Genomic DNA, 23,404 nt, shown 5'->3' on the forward strand with positions numbered 1-23,404 from the left:
TAAACTTGTATACATAAATTTCATCACATGATACATTTTTATAAAAATATTTGCTAATAAATGTGAAATCTTGGTCCGAAGAATATTGTTAGATTTTGACTCAAAATAGCAGGAAATGCATCCTAAGCTTACATAGATTTCAAAATTTTTATGGGGGGCATGCCCTCTAGCAGACGAGTGCTAGGATTAAAAAAATTTACGGCTGATTTTGTAAATCTTCATTCCCATCACTGGATGTAGGATGTTTTCCATAGCGCTGGTATCCTTTCTAAGTAGTTAGAGTTCCATGCAGCATTTGCAGTTAGTAGAATGCACGATACGCACCCTGAACTCCATTGTAAAAATGTGTTTCTCTATTCGTTGTTTGTTCCATTATATGTTCCAATATATTTTATGCATACATCTACTATGTTGACATTGGTTAAGTTTGTAGTTATGTTACCTTGATTTTGGTTTTGGTGTCATTTTGATAACTGTTTTGTTGTATTATAATTGTAATATTTGAATGATGATAAATCAATGTGTTGTGGCAGTTGTGGATTTCACCGCAGGGAAACACCTGATTGATTTTTTCGTTTTTAATGGTGAACTTCCAACATGAGACTCTTAAACAGGAAGTGTTTTAAAGTTTAATGGCTTTGTAAAAACAATGAAACAAGAGTCTAATTTAATTGTTCTTCATGTTTTTTTGAAACTGCACCATTTTTTTCCTGGGAATTTTCAACTAACTTGATGTGTTTTGCCAAGAGGTTTATTTGTAACATGTACATTTTCAGAATGGGATTGTTCTATTTTTGGCAAAAGTAAGACAAAGAAAACAACCTGAAGTTGTTGTAATTCCGTGATTTTATGGGAACAGATTTTCCTTTATTCGGCCCTGAGCTAAAATGAGTTTGACACCCCTGGGCTGGACGATTAATTGTTAAATAATGTTTATAATCGCTGTCTTTTTTTTTTTCTTCTCCCCCCCTCTTTCAGGGGGGAAACTCGACAGGGCGGTTGCTGGTTGTTCCATCTCCATCATTGGGGTCCCTGCTGGTGGGGTGGGTGGTTCCCGCGGCCCTGCGCTGGGTGGTCCTGTGGCGGCTGACTTGGGTGGGGTGGCCTGGAGTGGGCCGCGCCGAGCTCTACGGGGGTGGGGGCCGGGTGCTGGTGGGGGCCTGGGTGCTGGTGGGGCGGGAGCGGTCTTCCCGTCCGGTTGCGGGGAGTCTCTGGGTACCCCCGGGCGGGGCGTCCCGCCTTTTTGCCCGTGTGGGTTGTGGTCTCTCGCTGGCTTTGGGTCTGGCAGTCCGCTGCTTCTCTCGTGCCCTGTCGTCTGCCGAGCGCGTCTGTTGGCGGCCTGCTGCTGACTCTTCCAGGCGGCACGGCGGGCCGGGCTCTGGGGTTCCCGTCGCGGGCCGGTCTGGCTGCGTGGGGCCGGTGGTCCCTGGCTCCCTGGGCGCCACACCTACTGTTTGGGTTGGGCTCTCTGGGCGGCTGGGGCCGTACTCTGGCTCCCACGCACACTGGGAGTCAAATATATTGTACACATATACTCACACACACACTTTTATTCATACATACAAACATACATACATAGGTACCTACGCTCCCACATACACAAATACAGTACATACCTACATACTCCCAAGTTCGTCCATCTACACGCACATTCGTGTTACAAACATACACATACTGTACATATACATTCACTGTACAAACATACATATACACATACTGTACATATACATTTACTGTACAAACATTCATATACACATTCTGTACATATACAGGTACATATACATACATACAGTACATACACTCGTGCACATAATCACGTTTCATCAAACATATATTAACGTTGTTGCTCTAGGGTAAACTGGGTAACACGTGGCATACTGACAAAGCTTTACCCATTGTTACTACAAAAATCTACAAGATTAATATAGGTTGCTTCTCTCTCTTCCCCTCCATTTTTCGGTATTCTTTATTTTATTTTTTTTTTTTAAATCTGTAGTTATTATTTATATGTATTGTTGCATTTGAACAACTGTATTGTTGATAATAGAGGTAAACTATGGGTATTGCTCATGATCAATAGCGCTTTTTCTATTGGTATTTGTATTGCTCCGAGTGTAGTGTAAAAATGCTTATTGTCAATTCTACATTATTATTTATTTTGCTAACTGCTTCTTTGCTATCACTTTCACGATCATATTTGTACATATCGTATGTGCTGGTGATGTTCTATTGTTGTTGTTGTTTTTGTTGTTATTGTTGTGTTTGCTGTTGTTGTTTTTGTCTCTCTGTCTAATCCTCTTCTTGTCCCCACAATTATTTGCAAAAAAAAATGTTTATCAGGTTGAACTGAACTGAACTGTTGTTTTTGTAGCATATTCAACTGAATATGGGTTGAAAATGATTTGCAAATCATTGTATTCCAATTATATTTACATCTAACACAATTTCCCAACTCAAATGGAAACGGGGTTTGTAAATCTGAACAGCCGATATAGGCATCTACATCAACTATATGATTTGCCTGAGAAGCTAGACAGGACCCAAAAAAACCAAAACCGCTGGTTTGTTAAATATTTCTTTTTTCAAACACCATACCTGTACTTATATTCTTCTCAAAACAAAATTAAAGTCATTTGTAGTATTTTAATTGAAAGATTAAAGCTATTCGATAGGTAGATAGACTTTGGGCCCGATTTGCTATAGGTTTGCGTGTACTAAAACGCATGCAAACTTTATAGCACGCACAAAGCTGATATACTCAATGTGTCCAATTTGGATTGTGTCTGTTAAGTGAGCAGAATAAGGTGTGCAATTCATTTTGCTTCTCTGTCTTCAATAACATGCAAAATATATGCTGATTAGCAAAACTCCCACAAAACTGAGAGGAGAAAATGCATATTAATCAATCAAAAGTTTACTTATATATTCACTTATATTAATCGCTAATAATAATAATAATAATAATAATAATTTATCAGATTTTATATCGCACTTTTATATTATTAGATACTCAAAGCACTTACAGAGAAGTGAGAAGCCATCGTTCATTCACACCTGTCAGATGTCTCAAAGGGCTGCACAAGCCACAACGACATCCTTTGCTCAGACCCCATATCTGGTCAAGAAAAAACTGAACCTAATGGGAACAACGAGAAACCTTGGAAGGGACCACAGATGTGCTAAAACATGATATCTTATGTTTACAGTCATCTGTATCTGTGGTGTCAGACAGAAAACCATGCAGACAGTCGGCTCTCTTTCAGCTTGCAGAGGTAAGATTTTTTACCTCAACGTTCTCCTAACGGGGGCATGCAGTATCAAATCTCAGGTAAAGTTTTTTTCTGATGTGTCTTGTGAATATTGGTTTTCGATTAAGTAATCAAGCACATATCCAAAAAGCAGAGGTGTACCTGGACTTGAGTTACGCCACTTGGACTTGAATCAGATTCGAGTTGCAATTTTGCCGACTTTGGACTAGGCCTGGGCAGTATATACATTTTATCAATATATTTGAGTTTTGTGTTGCACACGATTTAAATAACAAGTAATCGATTTTTCTCTCCTTTTGCTCCGGCATACTTTTTGCTCCCAAGATCTTCTGTTATCCCCCTCACTTATTTAATAGCAAACCTTGAAAAACATGGCTAATGCAAAACATTTGTTCCAAAAAAAAGAAAAGTGTTGTCAGTACCTCGCTTTTGTTGCAACAGGCTTGGAACAAATGACTGCGCACGGCAAACTGTTTAAAAAAGGCAGCAGAACAACAAAGTTATTACTGCATCTGAAATCGAAGTTTCCGGCCAAGTGCGGTATATACAATTCCTTTACGAGGCCAACAGGACCGCAACAACTAAGTTTCGCTAAAAAGCAGCTTACAGTGAGCAGGTATGTATGATGATCAGTGTTCTGATATAACATGGCACTATACTTTTGATGTGGTTTCATGTAAACGTGACCGCATCAGAAGCACATTAACTTCAATGCAGGAAATATAATTTTACCAATGAAAGCAACAACCAGAACAAAACCCGAACATGAACGTGTTAAAAATGTAGAAAGAGGCAACACCACACACATCAGACAAGAAACACACGCACACATACACACTACAACTATCTATGAGTAAATGAATCAATGAAGTGACAAGCTTCAGCTTGCAATCCAAATACCCCCTTTGTGGACCAAAAGATGTGACAACCATGGAAGCACATTCAATCTCTTTATTAACCAGAACTAACACAATCCAGTGAAAACATTCAACAGAGCTGCTGTAACTACCGACATCCTGCGACTGCTTAGCTAACAAACACAACTGAGTTAATGCTGCACTGTCTGGGTGCTGACGCAACACTTGGCAACAGGCACCGCCTTTTAAAGGCACACATGCACACTGTTCTAATGTGAAACATCTTGTCAACTGCACAAGCCACATATTTGAAGTTTTTCTTTTAAGTAACACGTTTACTTTCCTTAGTAATTAATTGCATTCATGAGAGAGTAATTCCTTTAGTAATTCGATTACTTTTTTTTATAAAGTAACAAGAAACTACGATTAATTACTTTTTAAAAGTCATTTTCCAAACACTGATGATGATACCATGTATGATGAGAAAGAAACATAGTGGAGAACACTCACTAAAGCAGTCACTCTGTACATCACCAACAATTGTGAATGAAAAGGTTTGCGTTTATCCACTTGATTTACTGAAACTATAGTCTGCTACTGTATATGTTTTACTTGATTATCTACTTGCATACAATATATAACACGTTTCATTTACCGAAGTATTTCATTCAAAGCTGAAGTTTTAAGTTTTCACCTTATTAACCTCTATATTGGAGATAATATATTTGCATGCAGTGTACAATGCAAATTTTTTGTTCACGGAAGTATTTTATTCAAGACAGAAGTATTGCTTCCCAAATGAAGCTCTTTATTTAGTTCATACATCATAAAAAGCACAATTTATATCTGATCTAAAAAGAACAACAATATTCAAAATAAAATTTTGCTAAGAGGAAGATGCAGTGTCATTTCAAACTACTCGTTTTTGATTTTAAAAAAAAACTTGTTTTGAATTATGTCTGTCATTAGTATTCAATGTTTTTTTTAAATGTTTTTATTCAAAGTACAGAGAAACATCGTTAATCAATTTTTTTTCAAAAATCAGAAATGTTATTTTTATACCATATAGCCCAGGCCTGTTTTGGACTCAACTTGCAATTGGGATTTGGACTTTTACATCACTGACTCGGAACTTCACTCGGATTGTGTACGGGTAATTACAACTTCATAAGACTTGAGCAATTAGGTTGTTCAGCAAATGTGTCCTGTGCCATAATATACCAATTTTCTTATGAAGACAAACTTGATACAACTATGAAAATCTTCCCTATGTGACAAGTTTGCAGGAGTTATTTTATGGGTTTTTTTGTACATTTTAAACACTTCCTAGTGGTCTTGTATCCGCTTTCTGACCATCTCCTCAAGAAGCGCTGTTTTTGTGGACGGTCTTATTTATGTGCCAAAGTCCTCCGACTTCGGCTGTATCTCCACCCCATCAACCATGTTGTAATTTTTAGCTCTTCCGTATCGCATCTACTGACAGATTTAAGTTAGAACCATACACTATTTTGTGTTAGAAATGGCAACCGCAGAGGATGTGTGTGCATGTAGGAGCCATTCTGCCCCACAACAAGATAGAAAAAATAAGGAACTTAGTGACTACATATTCGGACTAAAATTGCGGACTCCCGCAAAACTCTTTGGGTAAACCTTTACTATGAATGCAGATAACGATGACGGAACCTATTATAAATGGTTGTACTTGTATAGTGCCTTTCTTACCCCTTTTAGGCACAAAGCGCTTTGACACTACTTCCAAATTCACCCTTTCACAGGCGGAAGCTGCTATGCAGGTACTTACAATTTGGCACACTGATGGCGGGAGCTGCCATGCAAGGTGGTAACCAGGACCCATCAGGAGCAAGGGTGAAGTGTCTTGCTCAAGGACACAATGGACGTGACTAGGATGGTAGAAGGTGGGGATTGAACCAGTAACCCTCAAATTGCTGGCACGGACACTCTCCCAACTTCGCCACACTGTCCCCCTAAAAGGTCACAACTGGGGGTGAATTCCAAACGGCTCTTTGAAGGGAGTATAAAAGAAGGCGGAATAGATTTTTGAAATATTTCCGCATTTCCGACATGGTTTGATTGCAAGTTTTTGGGACTAATGTAGATCCCAAATGAACAAAAACAGGTACCAATAGGTAAGAAAAGTTGGTTTTGCATAGTGGGACCCATTTCAAAGGGCGTGTCGGTGCTCGACTGTAGTGTCGTGGGAGTTCTTCCTATTGTGAACAGTTTTTATTTACATGGGTGATAGTGCATAATTGCTAAAGTTATGTGCTTATTGTTATCATATATGCTGTTCTTTGTTCCCCTGTATAGATTTAGTCCTTGTGTGCGAGTATTGTACTTGCCTCTTTTGCGCCACATTATTTATGTTAAACCGTCAGTGAGGACAGTCTTGTGTGTAACGATTCTCATGTCCGTGCCTCCACTTTAACTTTCAGTTCTTTATAACTTATACTTAAAAATGTATTTAGATTTAAATGCATTAGATATATATGTTAAATACAGTAAATCAAGTCATTGTTTAGGTTTGTGGTATATTATTCTAACTCCAATAATGACTTAACAGTGTGAATGACATGGAAGGACTCGTAAATACCAAGTTGGTGACTTGAGAATTGACTCGAACTGTCTCGTACCTACTCGACACAGGACTTGATCTGTCTTATCTTTAGACTTGACTTGACTTGGGGATTAAAGACTTGAGACTTATTTGAGACTTGCAATGCATAGTCCCACTTTTGCTAGTAAAACATGAACTTATTATTTAAGATACATGAAAAAAAATATCTAAATTGCTATGGGTCTATATAATTGTTTGACTTGTTTCTGTTAAGATGTGTTTAGCATCTGAAGCTGGGAAGATGGACACAGAGGTATCTCAGCCAGGAAAAAGATCGCCTGCAGACTCTTTCCGAGAAACTACAGAAATGCTTTGGGTAAAAGAGGAGAACCTGGACACTGTTGGTTGCCTTGTCTCCTCAAACACAATATCAACTTCCCTCTCTACTACTATGACTAAGAACATTTCCTCTGAACTTTATAGCCAAAATCGATCTGTCGAAAAGAGCAGGATAAAAGAGGAGATCATGTTGAATGACAAAGACGAAAACTTACCTTTCGCACAAAAAGTCCTCATAAACCAGAACGATACACAGTCAATTATTGAAAATGTCTCTTGTGAAATTGAGACGGGGACTAAAGGTGTATGGAAAGATTCAGAGGCATTCAAGTCAAAAATCCAGAATGTTCCCAGTGGTGAAAAGTCATGTTGCCCTAAAAAGAAGAGCAAACCCAGAACTAAGACTTCAATTAAAGACAAAGAAGAGCTGGATGATAAAAGTATTTACATGACTCCTGAGGCAGAAATAGAAGAAACAAGTACAGAAAGGACAGAATTTCAGGGCAGCAGGGAAAAATGCCAAGAGGTCTCCTTCAGGAGTTTATCTGTGGGGTTTAAAGAAGACGATGATCGAACTGAGGATTCCGTTGAAGCAGAGTCCAACACAGAGATCCGTGGTGCAAGGAAATCTGAGAGGACCTGTAAAGGTGCCCTGTACAAAACCCTTGTTTCTGAAGGAATGCTGACCTCGCTGAGAGCCAATCTTGACCGTGGTAATTTTTGTTGTTGTAAGGAATTCATATCCAATGTGTTTACAATTTCTTGTTGAAAAATATCAGTGATATGCTTTCTTTATTCCTAGGTAAAAGAGGTGCATTTCGTGCTTCTGAACATGAAGCAAACTGGGGTGATGATAGCTGGACAGTTCCGCAATTAGCACCTAATAACACCAAGAGACTGAAAAAGGCCAAATCCAAAGATGACTCCTCTCAGGGGTGAGTCCAATCATCCAATTCATCGTGATATGAGTAACATATACATGTCTGCACAATTTTTAATCTACTTATTTTTCTTCTTAATCTTATTCCATCAGTTTTTTTGTCTGTGGTTTTTCATTTCCATCTGAAAATCACAACATCTCATTCACTACACATATCAATATCAATTTTACATTTTAAAACAGGCACCTCAGTTAGCAGCTAAGGGTTCTGGAGCAGCTAAGGGGGTCCTTCAGGCAGTACACATCAATGTAATGAATTAGTCAGTGAAAATATATGAAAGGCAAAGATCAAGTTTTTTCTTTATCCAAGCCACGATACCTGTTCTGTTAACACGCGCAGCGCTTGCATGCACACGCACGCACACACACACACACACCAGCTAAGCCTGAACAACTGTTATTAACAACCCCCTCGGACTGTGATGACACAACAATATGACATCCAAACAATAAAACTTTGAATGTTAAGATTATGTATAAGTCTGACTTTTATCTTGTTTACTTTCCTAACAACTTTCTCAACATTTTGCAGAAACATCAAACTCAGCTAAAATGCAGCAAACATGGGGAAAGTTAAATTTAAAGTACCATTGATTGTCACACACACACTAGGTGTGGTGAAATTTGTCCTCTGCATTTGACCCATCCCCTTGTTCACCCCCTGGGAAGTGAGGGAAGCAGTGGGCAGCAGCAATGCCGCACCAGGGAATCATTTATGTTGATTTAACCCTCAATTCCATCCCTTAATGCTGAGTGCCAAGCATGGAAGCAATGGGTCCCATTTTTATAGTCTTTGGTATGACTCGGCCGGGGTTTGAACTCACAACCTACCGATCTCAGGGCGGACACTCTAATCACTAGGCCACTGAGTAGGTAGTAGAGAAGTGTGAAAAGAGTGTTTTGGATATTACCCATCATGCTTTGTAGTGACATTAGATGGGTGTAATGTTGAATTGGGTATGGTGCTTAGTAGGGCTGTGAATCTTTGGGTGTCCCACGATTCGATTCAATATCGATTCTTGGGGTCACGATTCGATAATATATCGATTTTTTTCGATTTGATTTGATTCGATTCTCGATTCAAAAACGATATTTTTCCGATTCAAAACGATTCTGTATTCATTCAATACATAGGATATCAGCAGGATGTACCCCAGTCTGCTGACACGCTAGCATAGTAAAAAAAAAAAAAAGCTTTTATAATCGTAAAGGACAATGTTTTATCAACTGATTGAATTAAGGTAAATTTGTTTTAACTATTAAATGAACCAAAAATATGACTTATTTTATCTTTGTGAAAATATTGGACAAAGTGTGCTGTCAAGCTTAATAGATGCGATGCAAGTGTAAGCCACTGTGACACTTTATTTTTATTTTTATAAATGTCTAATGATAATGTCAATAAGGGATTTTTAATTACTGCTATGCTGAAATTCTAACTAATATTGATACTGTTGTTGATAATATTAATTTTTGTTTCACTACTTTTGGTTTGTTTTGTGTCTTGTTTGTGTCTCCTCTCAATTGCTCTGTTTATTGCAGTTCTGAGTGTTGCTGGGTCAGGTTTGGTTTTGGAATTGGATTGCATTGTTATGGTATTGCTGTGTAGTGGTTTGTTGGATTGATTTAAAAAAAAAAAATAAAAAAAAATCGATTTAAAAAAAAAAAAGAGAATCGGTTCTGAATCGCACAACGTAAACGATTCGATTCGTATTCGAATCGATTTTTTCCCACACCCCTAGTGCTTAGACATTTTTGTCCTCAAGGTTCAGTGATTTATTGACATTGTGGGGCACATGTCTGTTGACTTAATGTGTTGGTTAAAAATTATTTGCATCATCGGTGGAAAAGGTTTTTTGGACATAAAGATATATGCCATGCTTTTACAATTCAGAATACAGTCGGAGCAGGTAGAACTGTAAGGGGGAATACAAAAGAGGAAAGAATCATATCACGTATTCGATTAGGACACACCAGACTTAATAAAACATTACCTCTTATGAGTAAATAATAATCAGGATTATCCGACAGCAGTAATGAGATAGTTATTGAAACATTCATTGTGGGATGTACAGTGGAGAAATGAGAAAACTAAGAGAGGAAGTAAGAAGACATGGACTGAAGGCGTTTCCTCTTAAATTGGTAATAAGCAGCTACCAGAAAATTTCTAGAAGAGACATCTTTATGGAATATAATTGTGTATGGGCAGGTATATATATATATATGTATGTGAGGAAGGGGAAAAAGAGAGACTGGTTTAAATGTAACTTAGATATTGGGTATCACTATGTAAAGCGCTTTGAGTCACTTGAGAAAAGCGCTATATAAATATAATTCACTTCACTTCACTTCACAACTCTGGTTTACACTCCAATACAGCAGGCGGCGGTAATGCACCTTTAATGATGAGTGCCCTGCCATAAAACAAGAACAGGAATATTTTTTATATCTTATCCACATATTGAATGAAATTGCTAGGCCTGAAGATGTGGATATGTCTGCAGTGAATTAACTTTAATTATATTAAAACAGTATCTGGAGGTGTCCCACAGGCCAAATTGAGAATGCTGGCTGTAGTTTGAAAACCCATTCACTACTAGTTAACTTCTTAACAACTAAGGTGATTTTAAGGGTTCCTTTGTCAGATCATATAGTCAATAGCTCTCACCTTGAATAAATCAGAAAATTTACAGTTGACACATGGGATCATGTTGGCTGATCTCACATACAGATGATCAGTATTGGAATTGACAACATAAAACCCTAATAAGAACACCCTTAGATGCCTATGTTGAAAAGGAGCCTTTTGAGGTGTATAAACTATGCAAATTAGGGTCTGTCCCCAAATTAACGTTTTCAGGTGTAAACGCTAAAGTTATGTATCGTTTCAGCCTATAATCCACATATAAAACTCTTATTCTGAAACAAGAGTTTTTGTGAACGGGTTCTAGAGTGTGAAAATGTGAGAACGCCGCCTTGTCGTTTTCGTGTAAACAAGAATCCACCAGTAGTACTCGAGAATGATGACATCCCGCCCTGTCGCCAGCCCGTCAAGGTCAGGCGATCAGAAAATAAGAGGAGGCATGCAACAGGTGTCAACAACAACAACAATGATAAAAAAAAAAAAAAGATCTGATTGCAATGTAGTTACTACAATTTAGCACAATTGCAACAAAACAGTGTCATCATCTACCAGCTAGACATTCAGTAGAGACACATACACAATAATAATAATGTACATATCATATTATTTAACATACTACCATGATGTCAAGCTCGGGCCACCAGAAGGACGAGTGCTTTGTAAACACTTCGGGTTTGAACGGTTTCTTCAAGGGAATCTTTTTAGTACATTGTTTGATTTCTTTGCTTAATACACTCCATAATTTAGCCGTTAGCAAAGAAAATCCATAGATTAGCCGCACCTTGGTGTAAGCCGCGGGGTTTAAAGCTAGGGAAAAAAATTGCGTCCTATATTTTGGAAAAAACAGTAGAATGTTTCATCACCTCATTGCAAATACTGTTAGGAAAAATGAACGACACACCATCACAAAGATTATGCATCATAACTGAACACATGGAAAGTTACATCATGTTAGCTAGGTCTGATCGAGCATAACAAGTAGCACATCAGAATTTAAGTATGATTAAAAATACCAGAATCGAATCTCTGCTTTAATTGCCTTCTCAAAGAGTCGAACTAAAACTTGTATGAGCACATTCGAGGGCAGCTGTAGAATGAGGAAAGTTTTAGTGGATAAAGAATCTTCATCTGTCATATCACTGCTACATTGATCGATAGCCGGTGGGGGTGATTGCCTGCTACTGATCCATCCCCAAGTTTCCTCACATTTGGAAACCTATTATGTCTAAACGTCTGTGGACCGTCCGATGCTCAATGTCTGTACTTGTTCCAGACTTTCTTTAACTTGTTTGTAAACTGACATGGACTTAAGTGACTTAACTATTGACACGAACAGGAAGTCAGGTGCTCTGTGTCTTTTTACAGCGCCAGCTGTGGCGCGGCATTGTATTACATAATATTCACCTAGTGATCGTTCTTGATACGACACCGTGCGAACGCTTTTATTTGTTCAACGTTACTGTGGAAACAGGCCCTTAAAAATACTTTTATTTACAGCAGCACCGCTGAAATGCACAAGCACTTAAAAAGTCATCAAGTGCGAGTTGCCAAGATGGCAGAGGAAGTAAAACGGCTTTTTTAAGTAATTTTCTTTTGTATCTCATGCATTAACGTGCATTTAACATCATGAGTGGTTTAAATACCTCCCCTATGCCCCAACAATTGCCACTATACCTCAACATTCATCTTTTAGGCCCAAACATTGTCCAGTTAAAAGTCTGTTTTGTCATTCCAAAACGGAATACTGACTAAGCCATTAATAAATTAGGACCGAACTGGCAAAGTTGCAATCTACTTAATTTTTGCTTAGAGTTACATGAATTTTATAATCCAATTGATGTAATATACTGCAGTCAGAAAAATAAAACATGTACCTGACTCTGCTTAATGAAACTCTGTTAAAAATGTCCGGCTGCTCCTTGCTGTGTTTCCCCATTGGTTATATGGTCATTAATGTAAACTCTGATCTCACCTTATCAGACAACTTGAAGAAGAATTTGAAAAGAAGTTTAACAGCCTGCCGCAGTATAACCCAAACACATTTGATAAGAAGGGGTTTGTTGTCACAAAGAGGAAGAAGATTGATTGCTCTTCTACCCAGGAGGAAACTTCCAAACCAGGCAAAGGTGAGGAAATGTTTTTGTTAGTGTTCTCCCAACTCATCCATTGCTCAATTTGTAAATGTATATTTTTCCACCTTTGTGTTGTTTAGAGGCAGTTTTTTTTATTTTGTTATCAGTGACATTTTGTCCATAACATCGCATTTCCATGTTCTTGTTTTGTTTGTTTTCGTTTTGTTGTTCTCTATTAGGACCATCACAGAAAAAGACTTCATTCCACAAGATTGTTAGGAAGCACAAACACTCAAAGAAGAAACCAGGTGTAGTAGAAAAATGTGACCTAGAATATTGATGTTGGTATCCCTGTTTAAGCATAAAAACATCAAGCAATTGACTTGATTCCAACAGGTCAATTTGTTGCATACTGTCAAATTGTTAGTTTACACAACAATTCCATAATCGTTAACTATCAATAGTGACCCTGCACCTTGTTCAGAGGATTGAAACTTTTATTCATTATGGATTACTGCATTTGTGTAGCAGTCAAATGAAGTGTTCTAATCAGCCCCTTTTTACAGCAGTTGGACAGAAGGATTCCACCACATTGATTTCCGTTCCGAAAGAAAAATCTTTTGCGGCCAATGCCATGTGTACAGATGTGCAGGGCACCACAAGTGTGGACATGCTTGTTGGTAGCCAAAAGAGGAAGGCAAGGAAGACTAAGATTACACACTTGCTGCGCATGACAAAAAGCAGTGTATCTCTGTTTGAGGGTAAGTGTTATGGTAATTACAGTTTTAAATCGTCCATCATCTCACCTGCCTTACTGCATGTTCCTAGTTGTCTAAGGAGCTTAGGCCACACAAGGTTGTATGCGAACTCCGCAGAGATGCTACAAAATAGAACTCTGAATCTTCAGACAGTGAGGCCAATATGCTAACGAGGGCAGTATGCGGCCGTGGTATTAGAAAGGATTCAACGATTATAGATTTTGGCTGTACGTTTGTAATCACGTTTTCAAGATTGTCTCGATTATGATGCATTGAATAAATTCACAACAAAATGTATCCTGTCGGAAATATCAAAATTCATCCAAAATCAAATTCCCCCAATCCAAACAATATCATTATTGTGCGAAATAATGAATAAATGAATGAATTAATTGTACCATTAAAGTTATACTCATACACAAGTGTTATAGTCATCTGCTGTCATCCAAGCCTGTTTATTCATTTTGGATAATCTATTTCAAATTGGGACAAGCGGTAGAAAATGGATGGATGGCTATTTCATGCTATGTTAATAACTGATCCACACATAATTAGATCCCATGACATATTTTTGTCATGTTAGTGTTTTACATTTGCAATATTAACTTATAATGGCTATTGTTAATTCAACACAAACCGGAAGAAGCAATCTCTAACGTTAAATTGTCACTGAATGAAACATTTGACAGGAGTCCCTGTTGCTTTTTTTTTAACCCGAACTTACTCAATGCTAAACTACTGATTGTAAGTGACAATATTTATATTTTCTTTACCAACATAATTCTTCATGAAGTAACTTGCCACTGACATAATTTACTCGGTTATTATGTCTACTTTCCATTACATCCCTGCTTGGCACTCAGCATCAAGGGTTGGAATTGGGGGTTAAATCACCAAAAATGATTCCAGGGTGCGGCCACTGCTGCTGCTCACTGCTCCCCTCACCTCCCAGGAGGGTGAGGATCATGGGTCAAATGCAGAGGATAATCTCACCACGCCTAGTGTGACAATCATTGGTATTTTTTTTTTTTTTAAACTTTGATGTATAAAGCTACACCAAATTAAACGTGTTAGACTCTTTTCTGCAGAACCTACCTTTACAAATAGGTGAGCCGTCGCCTTCAATTACTTCCTGGTCTTTTTTTAAGTACCGTGGAACTTCTATTTATGAACCCATTAATTGGTTCTTGAACATGGTTCATAAATCATAAAGTTCATATACTGAAGCATAGTTCCCCATCAGTAAAAATGTAAACATGAATAATTGGTCATAGCCTCAATAAAAATCATTATTCTAATAAAACAATGCACTCTTTTAAAACACTATAATGTATGTATATATGTCAAACATAACAAAGTTGTAATGGATCAACAGTCTCTAAATTATAAAAATCAAACACACAAAGTCCCTTTGGAGCTTTCAAAATTGTTACCAACCATGTGTCAACAATAATAAAAAAAAAAAAGTAAAAATAAAATGCCTTTTACCTTGCTGTCGTGAACGGTAGACATCTTGCCGTCACAAGGCGGAGAAGGGAGAGCAGGCAGAGAGAAGAGGGTGCGGGGAAGGGAAGTGTGAGTGGGTTCCCTCTCCTCTTTAAGTTTAAGTCCACAGCAAATCCCCCATCTTTCTAGGCTGGTTTGTTGTTGTTTTTTTTAACCCATATTGAGTAAGCAAAATATACAAAACTTGGTTAATGGCAGGAAAAGAAACACACACTGACACACTGAGAAGTGGCGATCAAGAAATGGACTGTGTAAACAGGGTTTGAACAGGGGGCCTCTGCCTCTCCAAAATTGCTGCAACCCGTGTGTACTGTACTGCACAGGAAGTGATGTCATCAAAATGACAGCGTCCTAAGGCTAGTTTTCACTCAGAGGCATATTTGTAAACCGAAAAGTTTGCAAATTGAGGGGTTCGTAAATCGAGGTTCCTCTGTACCCGAAATGTTCCCACGCTGCTATTCTTAAGATAACGTAGCATCCTCAGTAGATGTCTATGAGCGCTGGTGTAACTTTGTTTTTGTTCCGGCAATAACGTACCAGCAAATTCGCCAATGACTAGTTAAATTGAATTAAGTTAAAATGACTAATGTTTTTAATCGCGGTTACTAGTAAAAAACAATTAATCGTTGCATCCCCAAGTCGCAGTAGTAATAGTTTAAAACAAGCCATTTTTAACCCAGTCAAAATATTTTGACTGGGCTTTCAGAGATTTTACTGCATGTCATACAAGTGGTAAAACAGTTGCTCACTAGTGCACTACAATGGGACCTTTGACCTTGCTGCACACACTGGCAATAATCTTTGGAAGATTTGGAGTTTCAGGCAGACACATTCACAAACACTTAAAGCCATCGTGGTTAGCACTGCTTCACTGTTGGCTGATCCAGTTTGAAATCTCTTGTGGAACATCTTTGTAGAGTTTGCATGTTCTGTAAGCTTATTTGTGGGATGGCAATACTTTGGAGAGAAATTGGGGCCATTCAATGCAAAAGATTTGCTAACAAAACCTTTTTTTTTTAACCAAAGTATTGGTTTTGTTTACAAATCCTAAAATAATTTTAATGAAACAATGTGTTTTGTTTACATTTCTTAAAGTTTTGATGGTGTCTTCTTCTTTAGTTTTAAATCCCTTTTTTAATTGACGAATCCTGTATTGTTTGGTAATCGACTTTCAATCTTGTCGATGGGACCTTCTTTGAACAATGTGTTGCTTCCACACCAATGAGATTCGAGGCCTGTAATATGAAGCAGGATTTCTCTTTATCCAGAATAAATGTGATGATTTAAATCAGGATATGCAGTGCTAGATCCCGGTTATCCTAAGGCAGGATACATCACCACAGTAATTTATTCATTGGAGTTATCGTGTACCTGAAAACAAGGTTAGAGTTAATAAAAGTACCGCTTACTGAACAATATTAGATCAGAGCCAATAAAAGCTTCACCCACTGGTTGTCTCTGAAAAAGACCTTACTGTTCATTGACAGTTTGTGCACATCATGATTTTCAAGAGTTAAGTTAAAAGTTAAATTAAAGTACCAATGATTGTCACACACACTAGGTGTGGTGAAATGTGTCCTCTGCATTTGACCCATCCCCTTGATCACCCTGTGGGAGGTGAGGGGAGCAATGGGCAGCAGCGGTGCCGCGCCAGGGAATCATTTATGGTGATTTAACCCCCAATTCCAACCCTTTATGCTGAGTGCCAAGCAGGGAGGCAATGGGTCGCATTTTTTTTTTATAGTCTTTGATATGACTCGGCCAGGGTTTGAACCCACAACCTACCGATCTCAGGGCGGACATTCTAACCACTAGGCTGGGTAGGATAAGTTGAAGACTATTAGAGGGATTGTTTTATGTTTCTCATCTCGGGCCGTCGTATGTTTACAATGACACATGATGAAAAGCCCGTAAAATGACAATTGTTAGTTTTTTTTAAATCTATTTTTTGAATTTAACATATCCATCGTCTATTCTGTTGTTCCTGTCAATAATGCTGTCCCATTAATAATGTTGTAGTAAAATTACACATTTATTTAGGGCTCTCTTAATGCGCAGGAGGCTACACTATTGGGTGCCGAATGTAAAAGTTCAGTCTCACTTTTCTCCCAGATATATTTCTCACATCTAGCTCACTTTTTTCACATTTAACTCTTCTTACATTTAACACACTTTTCTCACACTTAACACACGTTTCTCACTTTAAAGCTCACATCTTAAATTTGAAGAGCGTTAAATGTTAAATCTAAATGTTTATTCTAAATGTAAATCTTAAATCTAAATGTCAAACCTAAATGTAAAGCTAAATGGCAAATCTAAATCTTAAATTATAACTTAAACCTAAATGTGATTTTTAAATGTTAAATCTAAATATTGAATGTATATCTTAAATCTAAATGTGAGCGCTAAATCTTAAATCTAAACCTAGATGTTAAACTTAAGTATAAATGTTAAATTTAAATATTAAATCTAAAACTTCATTATAAATCTTCAATCTAAATGTGAGCGCTAAATGCTTAATCTAAACCTAAATGTTACATTTCAATTTTAAATTTAAATTTTAAATGTGATTGTCAGCTGTAAATCTCTCTTTGAATATTCATGTAATGACAATATTCCATCAATCTTAGCCGCAAAACCTCGCCCACATCTCTGCCTCTCAGTGCACGACACTCCTACATCTTTCGTACTTCAGAAGAAGAAAACATGACAGATCGTTAATGACAAATTAATACCAATGAAGTTCAAACATTTTTTCCATAAAGACAAGACGCTTAAACATCTAATCGCTTCACTTCAGTGTTTGACAATGATTGGAATTGACTGTTACACCGAGGCAGTCTACATGAACACACCTATTTATATTTGTATGTGTCATTCATCATTTCGCTGCACTGTTACTTCATGATTGTGTCACATCTGAACATTACATTGCTGTAAACCACGTGATCATGTTGTGAAGCCATCTGACAGGCTCACTTTGGATTGGTTCTAAATAACATTCATATTTACATTTAGGTTTAGATGTAACATTTCAATTTAACATTTTGATTTACATTTAGATTTAGATTTAACATTTTGATTTAACACTCCATTTAACATTTTAATTTAAAAATTAGATTTACCATCTTAATTTAAGATTTTATTTTAGATATTAGATTTTAGATTGGATTTAAGATTTTATTTTAGATATTAGATTTTAGATTTAGATTCAGATTCAACATTTAACTTAAATATGATGAAAATGAACTAAATGTGAGAAAAGTGAGCTAAATATGAGAAATATATCTGCTAGATAAAGTGTGACTGAACTTTTACTTTCAGCACACCATAATACATTACTGCCTTGTAATGCCTTGGAATTGCAACCGCATGCAAAACTGCTGCTGTATACGACACCTTGTTTTTATGACAGCCTTTACGCCTGCATTCAGAACTTTAAATATGTTTCCAACAGCATATATTTGCATTCGTCGTATTCAATGTAATACACTATTATTTCCAAGTGACGTAAATTGCTTTGCTGGTCATCTGCTGCTAACCCCCGCCACATTTGTGTAAACGCGCTCATGGCAAAACTAAAAAATCCTGACTTGATTTATCAAGTTATTATCCATATTTGTAGTACAGATAATCTCACATATTGAATGATTGACTTGGTCAAACAAAGATACTGGACAACTTCAGTTTGGTTTGACATCCATTGTTTGATTTAATTTAGACATGGCCCCAGGTGACTATAATCTGGCATGTTGGTCAGCTTTAGGGGCATGTAAAGTTGGGTGTCATTAGCATAACAGTGAAAGCTAGCGCCGTATTTGCGTATGATGTCAGCAAGCAGCGGCATATAGATTGCTGAAGAGTGCAGGGCCAAGAACCGAACCGCACGTTACCTCAATATTCTCCGAGGTCACATTGTTATGGAAGACTCATTCCATTCTGTTAGTAAGATAGGAGTTAAACCAAGAAAAGGCAAAGTCTGACATACCATTGTGCATTTTGATACATGCTAATAGAAGCAACATGGATGACGCAGCAGCACCCATAGTTAGCAGCACCCATAGTTAGCAATAGATCATTGGTCATTTTTGCGAGGGCAGTCTCAGTAGAGTAACTTGCCCTGAAACCAGACTGAAAGTGTTTACAGAGATTTTTAGATGCTAAGTATTCATTTAGCCGCTGTGCAACAATGTTTTCATGTATTTTCGAGATAAAAGGATGGTGGGACACCGGCCGGTTGTTTACCATGAGGTCAGAATCGAGGTTAGGTTTTTTGAGCAGAGGTTGAATAACCACTGTTTTGAATGTTAGGGGAACAGCACCAGAGAAAAGTGATATGTGAATATTTCACATTGATGGTCCTAATATTACAAACAGCTTCTTGATAAATTTTCCAGGAAGTGGGTCAAGTAAACATTTTGTTTTGTCTCATTTACAAGTTGCAAGAGTTCCTCTAATTCTATTTCTTCAAAAAAAGAGATTATTTTGGAGCTCAATATCTGTCATGTATACAGAACATTCGTATCTGTGTTAATAGAACCCAGTCAGAGCTGGGATGCGCTATCTTTAATCTCCTTTTCTAATTAGTTAAATTTGTGCAAATGTGTACATTTATGCAAATAATTGCATAATGTCATCAGCCGAGTGGGTGGATCTACTTGGAGGTACTTCCGTGTACAGGAGTACCATAACTTTGGAGGTGGTGACAAGGACTACATCTATCGTATGACTGTTGCGATTCGTGGGTTCATTTATCATTTGTTTGAGACCACCGCCATCAATTATAGTCTGAAGCGCCACTCACGGAGCGTCTGACAGGGTATTCATATGGATATTAAAATCCTGCATGATAATTATATTATCTTCGTGCGTCACTAGATCAGCAACAAACTCTGAACATTTGCTGATAAAGTCTGAATAGGGCCCAGGTGGGCGATAGATAACAGCGACCCATTAAGGCGACGGGCAATAAGTGCACTCGTATAGTTAACAGGCGATGCCTCGTTAAGTGCAAAAAATTAATCTGGTTTTAGCCAAGTTCCACTGAGACCATTAATGTTAGGATGTTTGTTTCTATTGACCTAATTAACTAATAGCATTTTGGGAGGCAACGATCTGATGTTCAAAAAGCCCACATAATAGGTAGTGGGCTGTTTTGAGGTATTTTTGATAATGGTATCCGTAGTACTGTTAATCACGTTAAGTCTATTTCGCGTGCTGAGCCTTAATTTATTTTGTTCACATCTAAGAATTGATATTGTGGGGAATTTGAGATTATTTGCCTGGTGCTGCAACAGATTTAGAGCTTCATACTTTGCCACCTCAGTAAAATGCATGTTTCTAGCACAGTCACTACAGAACAAACATTGTGTGAATCATGTATTATTCTACGGGAAATGCTATATGTGCAGGACTTTTTCCAGCCTGGCTCTGGTTAGTTCTATCTTAACTGACTCTCCACCCGGGCTAACAGTCGCTTTATGCCTGTGTCCGAGCTTGCCCTAGTGTACTAGGAATCAATGTGTCTAGATTGAGTGATGGCGCTTTTTGGTTAGGGTGAAGGCCGTCCCTCCTGAGCAAGCTCGATTTGCCCCAAAAAATATGGCCAGTTATCAATAAACGTTAGTCCCTGTTCTCTACATAAACTAGCCAGCCACTTGTTAAGCGAGACTAATCTGCGTTACCTCTCACCATTGCCTCTCACAGGCAGTGGGCCCGAGACAAGCACTCGATGGCGAGACAGATTTCTAACGAGATTACAAGGGCTAGCTATGTTCCTCTTTGTAATCTCTGACTGTTTTATCCTTGTGTCCTTTGAGCCGACATGTATAACTATGTTTGCGTAGCTCGTGGTGCGATTAGCCTGTCTGTGTTTACTAGGCCAGTTGCAAGTCAGCTTCAATGTCGGGTGCTCGGGCCCCAGGATTACACTTAGTTATGACTAGTTTACATGTATGTGTATGTTCCGGGTGATGAAACCCCTTATACCTAACTAAGGCGTGGTATCCAGTAGATTGGAGTGTAAGACTAGCTAAAGGGCTAAATCTATTATGCGTCTCAACCGGTTCACCGTGGCTTGTAGGCCGCTTAGCGCTGTTACAAACTGGGCTAGTCAGCTCGTTACAGCTGAAGCTAGCAAACGTGTTCGCGGCGCCTAATGTTATGAAATTACTTTGCTCTAACTGGTGGACACGGCCCTCTAGTAGAGCCAACCTATCCATGAGTAAGTTGCACAAAAAACAAGAAGCCGTACTCTCCTTGTTTCTTTCACCAAGTCAGGTTCTTGCTGCCTTCAGAGCGTCGTAGCTTCGGACCGGGACTAGCTTAGCAACTAGCTAGCTGAAAGTTAGGCGGTGAAACAGAGAATGGGTGCTTTGTAAATTCAATAGGACTACTAAATGTGTTTAATAATTAAAGCAAGCTGTAAAACTATTAGAAACACACAGATAGAAAGATAGCACTGAGCCTTGAATGTCAAACTGCGGTATCAGGAGCAAGTAGTAACAGTAGGACACCCGGACTCTGTTGTTTGTTTCTATCTCCGAGTCGAATGCTTGCTGCCTTTGGAGCACATTAGCTTCGGACCGGGACTAGCTTACCTTTGTTAGCTTAGCAGCTAGCAAGCTGAAAATGTTGTGGTGAAACAGAGAGTAGGTGCTTTAAGTTTGATGAGACTACTAAATATGTTGAAGAAGGAATAAAGAAAGCTGTACAACAATTACAAGCACTCAGATAGAAAGATAGCTTTTAGCTTTCGAGCGGCGAAACAGCGGCAGCAAACAGCGAGAGCAAGCAGATTTCCAAGATTAAAGTTGATTTGCAAACAATTGAAGAATTTTTTTTAAAAAAGGAGAGGCAACCAAAACGTGAATGCAAACAGAACTTTAGAAAAAGCAAACAAAACTTTTTCATGTGACCAATTTTTCCGATTTGTAAACAAAAGAGTACTTTGATTTAATATTAAAAAAGGGTTTGTTTTTTGGTAGGGGGGGTTTCAAATAAATTATTTTCCCAAATCTTTTTGTTGTTTGTCTGAATAAAGACACAAATGTCTCTCCATACATTTCTGACAGGATTATGCAGTCATGTTAGTTCAGTGGTGTTATTGCATACTTTGCTAAAAGGTTGTATTTGTCCTGAAATGATGATGGTGTAGACTGTAGACAGGGGGCAGGGCTGGGGTACCAAACTAGCTTTGCAAGTGAGGGCAAACAAACTAAAACAGGGTTATCCAAACATTTTGACTTGTGGTTGCCACATTGGGCTAAAATAATTTGGCTGGGGGCCAGGCTATCTATAACGACACCTTTTCTAGCCATGCAGCAGGGCTGTGGTCATTAAAGTACTATCTTTTGTACGTAATTAAAAGATGTAAGATAAGAGATGATCAGAGACATTTATGTTTGATAAAGCATTCATTTGAAACATGCTTTTGCTAAAAGAATGAACAATAACATAACTTCAACTGTCAAGCAACCCCATCAGACTGACGACACTGCAATATACCAAACGATAAAACATTGAATATTAAGTGTGTGAAAGTGTGTCTCCTACTTTGTTTACTTCCCTGATGACCTTCTTAACGTTTTGCAATCAATCAGAAACATGAAACACTGATAAAATGTGTCAAACGTGAAGAGTGACGGTTTTGCATTTTACCCATCATGCTTTGTAGTGGAATTAGTTTGGTGTCATTTTAAGTTGGTTATGGCGCTTGGATATTTTTTATAATGTCCACATACTTCAGCGAGTGGGTAACATTGTGTAATATTTATGTGTTGACTTGATGTGTTTTTGTTTATTTGCACTATAAGCGGGAAAGGTTGTTTGGCATTTGCTACATACTGTATAAATTTATGTGACATGGTTGTTGCCTATCATTACACACGTTTGCCTGCAGAGGTTACGCATGCAATGGATCATGTAAAATGTTATGTAAAAATATTTTGAGTCGTCCTGCGGGCCAGATTAAGAATACACGGTGCGACGCGCCGGCCATAATAACTAAAAAGTTGCAGGCAGACTGTAAAAAAACATACTGACCCAATGCTATGTTAGCATGCTTTAAGTTATTCATTGTCAAGAGTTTTCTGATTTTATTTTATTTTTTTCAATGCCCATGACAAAATTGCAGATCCAAACCAGGTGCAGGAGAAGAAGCCATTACCCCAACTGACTTCATGCCATGAAGGACGCTACAATAATTCGAGACCGGTGGAGATGAGCTCTGAAACTCAGGAGCTACCGGCCTTCTTCAGTCTAGCTGCACTTGCTGAAGTAGCAGCCATGGAAAACGTTCACAGGTAGAACGCGGCCCCGCCTAGCCTCTATAAAATTGTCACAGCTTAATAAAATTGACTCCTGCCATTTTAACATCCCCTTAATATAAATTATTACAATATGAAAATGAATTAGTGCTGTCAAAGAATTATTTTATTCAGATT

General features: G+C 38.0%; 1 protein-coding gene across 5 annotated transcripts in view; it reads left to right on the forward strand.

Moving 5' to 3' along the window:
• LOC133551373 (HMG box transcription factor BBX) overlaps window positions 1-23,404 on the forward strand; it is a 91,915-nt gene that overhangs the window by 58,437 nt on the left and 10,074 nt on the right. For 4 of the 5 annotated variants that reach the window (XM_061898022.1, XM_061898021.1, XM_061898018.1 and 1 more), the window contains exons 6-12: window positions 3,207-3,272; window positions 6,976-7,753; window positions 7,843-7,975; window positions 12,605-12,750; window positions 12,936-13,004; window positions 13,263-13,457; window positions 23,095-23,263. In XM_061898022.1, the coding sequence (XP_061754006.1) occupies window positions 3,207-3,272; window positions 6,976-7,753; window positions 7,843-7,975; window positions 12,605-12,750; window positions 12,936-13,004; window positions 13,263-13,457; window positions 23,095-23,263 (1,556 nt within the window). The remainder of the gene's footprint in view (window positions 1-3,206; window positions 3,273-6,975; window positions 7,754-7,842; window positions 7,976-12,604; window positions 12,751-12,935; window positions 13,005-13,262; window positions 13,458-23,094; window positions 23,264-23,404) is intronic. The other variant, XM_061898024.1, reaches the window with a different exon arrangement.

This window comes from Nerophis ophidion, linkage group LG04 (genome assembly GCF_033978795.1).
Source record: "Nerophis ophidion isolate RoL-2023_Sa linkage group LG04, RoL_Noph_v1.0, whole genome shotgun sequence".
NCBI classification, from domain to species: Eukaryota; Metazoa; Chordata; class Actinopteri; order Syngnathiformes; family Syngnathidae; genus Nerophis; species Nerophis ophidion.